Below are 2,500 nucleotides of genomic sequence, written 5' to 3'. Positions count from 1 at the left end.
TTGGCTCGTCAAAAGTTATGACGCTTTAGTATATTTTAATACTTGGCACCGAGATAGAAAAGGTTCATGAGGTAGTAAGGCCAAGGTTAGGGAACTGATGGGTTTTGGCGCCATATTCACCCTTGCTCTGTGCGCATTCCGTTATTCGTTTGTTATTTGCGTTATTCTTAGTTGAAGTAGTTTTAGGGATGTTGTTGGTGTTATTATTATTATCAACATTGTTGAATAATTAATGGTATTGCTATGGCTGTTATAAGTGTTATTGCTTTAATTATTAGTATTGTTATTATTATTTCTACTATTATCGTTGTTTTGTTATTACTTTCAATATTGTAATCATAGTAATGTCATTACTATCATTATTATCAATATCTTACAATCATATTACTATTATCACCAGTACTAATATAATTTTCATTTTCATTAGTGCTTAGATTATACCAATAGCAATTGATTTACTGTTGTCAAGCAGCAGATAATGCGAGCATATACAACCGTTTGACCTTTGTTCTCATGAATTCACAAGAGAAGTTGCATATACCAAAAACAACATAAAGTCAGCAATGTCTGAACTTCAGACTCGGCGCTTGAGTCTTCACTTGCGTATGCCAAGTTATCAATAGTTACGTTGTAAACAATTCTTCTTCTCTTCCTCTTTTGTCTGTCTTGTTATTCCTCCGTTTGTTGTTCACCCTCTGTCTCTGTGTCTTGTTTGATATTTTCTTTCATTTTCTTTATATCCTTTTCTTTCTCGTTCTCTTTTCTTTTCCTGTTCTCGTTCTCTTTCTTTTACTCTTCCCCCCGTCTCTCTATCTATCTATCTACCTCTCTCTCTTTATCTATCTATCTATCTACCTCTCCCTCTTTATCTATCTATCTATCTACCTCTCTCTCTCTCTCTCTAAATCTCTCTCTCTCTCTCTAAATCTCTCTAAATCTCTCTCTCTCTCTAAATCTCTCTCTCTCTATCTACCTATCTATCTATATCTATATATATATATATATATATATATATATATATATATATATATATATATATATATATATATATATCTTGTTTCACCTTAGGTAACTGGCATATTCGCTCCGTGCGTATCTACGTTTATTCTCGTACGTGCGTCCGTGTGCGAGCATGTAGAGTCTACATGTCGGCACGTAGATTATCAGTACCTATTCAGAAACGTTTTTGGAAAGGTCAATGACAATAGACAGAATAGAGAATAGAATGGGAGTGAAGAAAATGAGAAGGAAACACACACGTGTTGATATGCGTGTTTTATTTGGTCTGGGTGCATGTTTGCATATGTATCATATTAGTTCAGGTATGCGTCTGCAAGAATTTGTATTGCACGAATCTAAAGCCACAACTTTATTCTCTCCACAGCCCGAAGCCGGCAAATTCCTTCACTTCGACCATCTAACCTTCTGGGTTGGAAATGCCAAGCAGGTAAGTGACAAACAATATACTGGGACTGAGATGTTCTTGTTTTCTGGATTCGCCATTGTCACTTTTATTGTGTAACCGAAACGCTGTAGAATAATAACCAGTACTGCTTATAAAGAACAGTGTTTTTTTTTTCTTTCTTTCTTTCTTTCTTTTTTCTTTTTTCTTTTTTAATGACATTAATTCCAAAGAGAGTATGTAACGTAAGCTTTTGTCTTTTATAGCGATGTGTAAACTCGTACGTTTTAAAGAAGGTAAAATACGTCAAAAATATTTATTCACAATACGCATTCATATAAACAATAATGATTTCAAAGTTCTGCCCCTCATGTTTCAATAAATAAGAATACAAATGATTCCTCATAATCGTTGCAAATATCAAACAAAGTCCTGGCATCTTGACGCGTCCATGTTGATGATCACAAGGTAATTTTAGACCATCTTTCTTCCTCATTTATATCTCCTTCATCTTCTTCATCTTCATCTTCTTCTTCTTCTTCTTCTTCTTCATCGTGTTCAGGCCTCTGATCTAACATGAACACGTTGTCACATAAGCATCATGATTACAGTAAGATCATCATCATCAGTGTGCCAGATGCCGTGTCAGTCGAAATCTCTCTTTATAAAATCATCGCCTTTCACATTACCTAACGTTGCATTGCTGTTGTGTTGTGCAGCTTTACATTCTATTTGTATCTTATTTCTGTTGGAGGAGTATTTGGGATTTCTTTGAACATACTTTGCTTATTATTGGAACCACGAATGATGTCATACATATTATCATTATTATCGTTATTATGATCATTATTATTATCACCATCGTCGTCATTATTATTATCATCATCATCATTATTATCATAATTAGAAATAACATCATCATTATTATCACCATCATCCCTTTTTATCCTCATCATCATTACTATATTTGTTTTTAAAGTCTTTCCTGTTTCTATTGTTTTAATGTATTTGCCAACTTGTTTGTTAATTCGACCCACACACACCCCTCCCCCTACTCCACACACACATCGCCTCCTCTCCTCTTCTATCCCTGTTCCT

General features: G+C 34.3%; 1 protein-coding gene across 1 annotated transcript in view; it reads left to right on the top strand.

Annotated features, from left to right (window-relative positions):
* Positions 1-2,500, top strand: part of Hpd (4-hydroxyphenylpyruvate dioxygenase) — a 23,065-nt gene that overhangs the window by 1,808 nt on the left and 18,757 nt on the right. Inside the window, exon 3 of the mRNA XM_086530430.1 lies at positions 1,385-1,447. Within this exon, the coding sequence (XP_086386556.1) occupies positions 1,385-1,447 (63 nt within the window). The remainder of the gene's footprint in view (positions 1-1,384; positions 1,448-2,500) is intronic.

The sequence above is a fragment of the Penaeus japonicus genome, unplaced genomic scaffold (assembly GCF_977035675.1).
Source record: "Penaeus japonicus unplaced genomic scaffold, GWHDUDI00000001_assembly GWHDUDI00000033, whole genome shotgun sequence".
NCBI classification, from domain to species: Eukaryota; Metazoa; Arthropoda; class Malacostraca; order Decapoda; family Penaeidae; genus Penaeus; species Penaeus japonicus.
The sequence above is the reverse complement of the archived record's forward strand: the minus strand, read 5'-3'. Positions and strand labels throughout refer to the sequence as shown.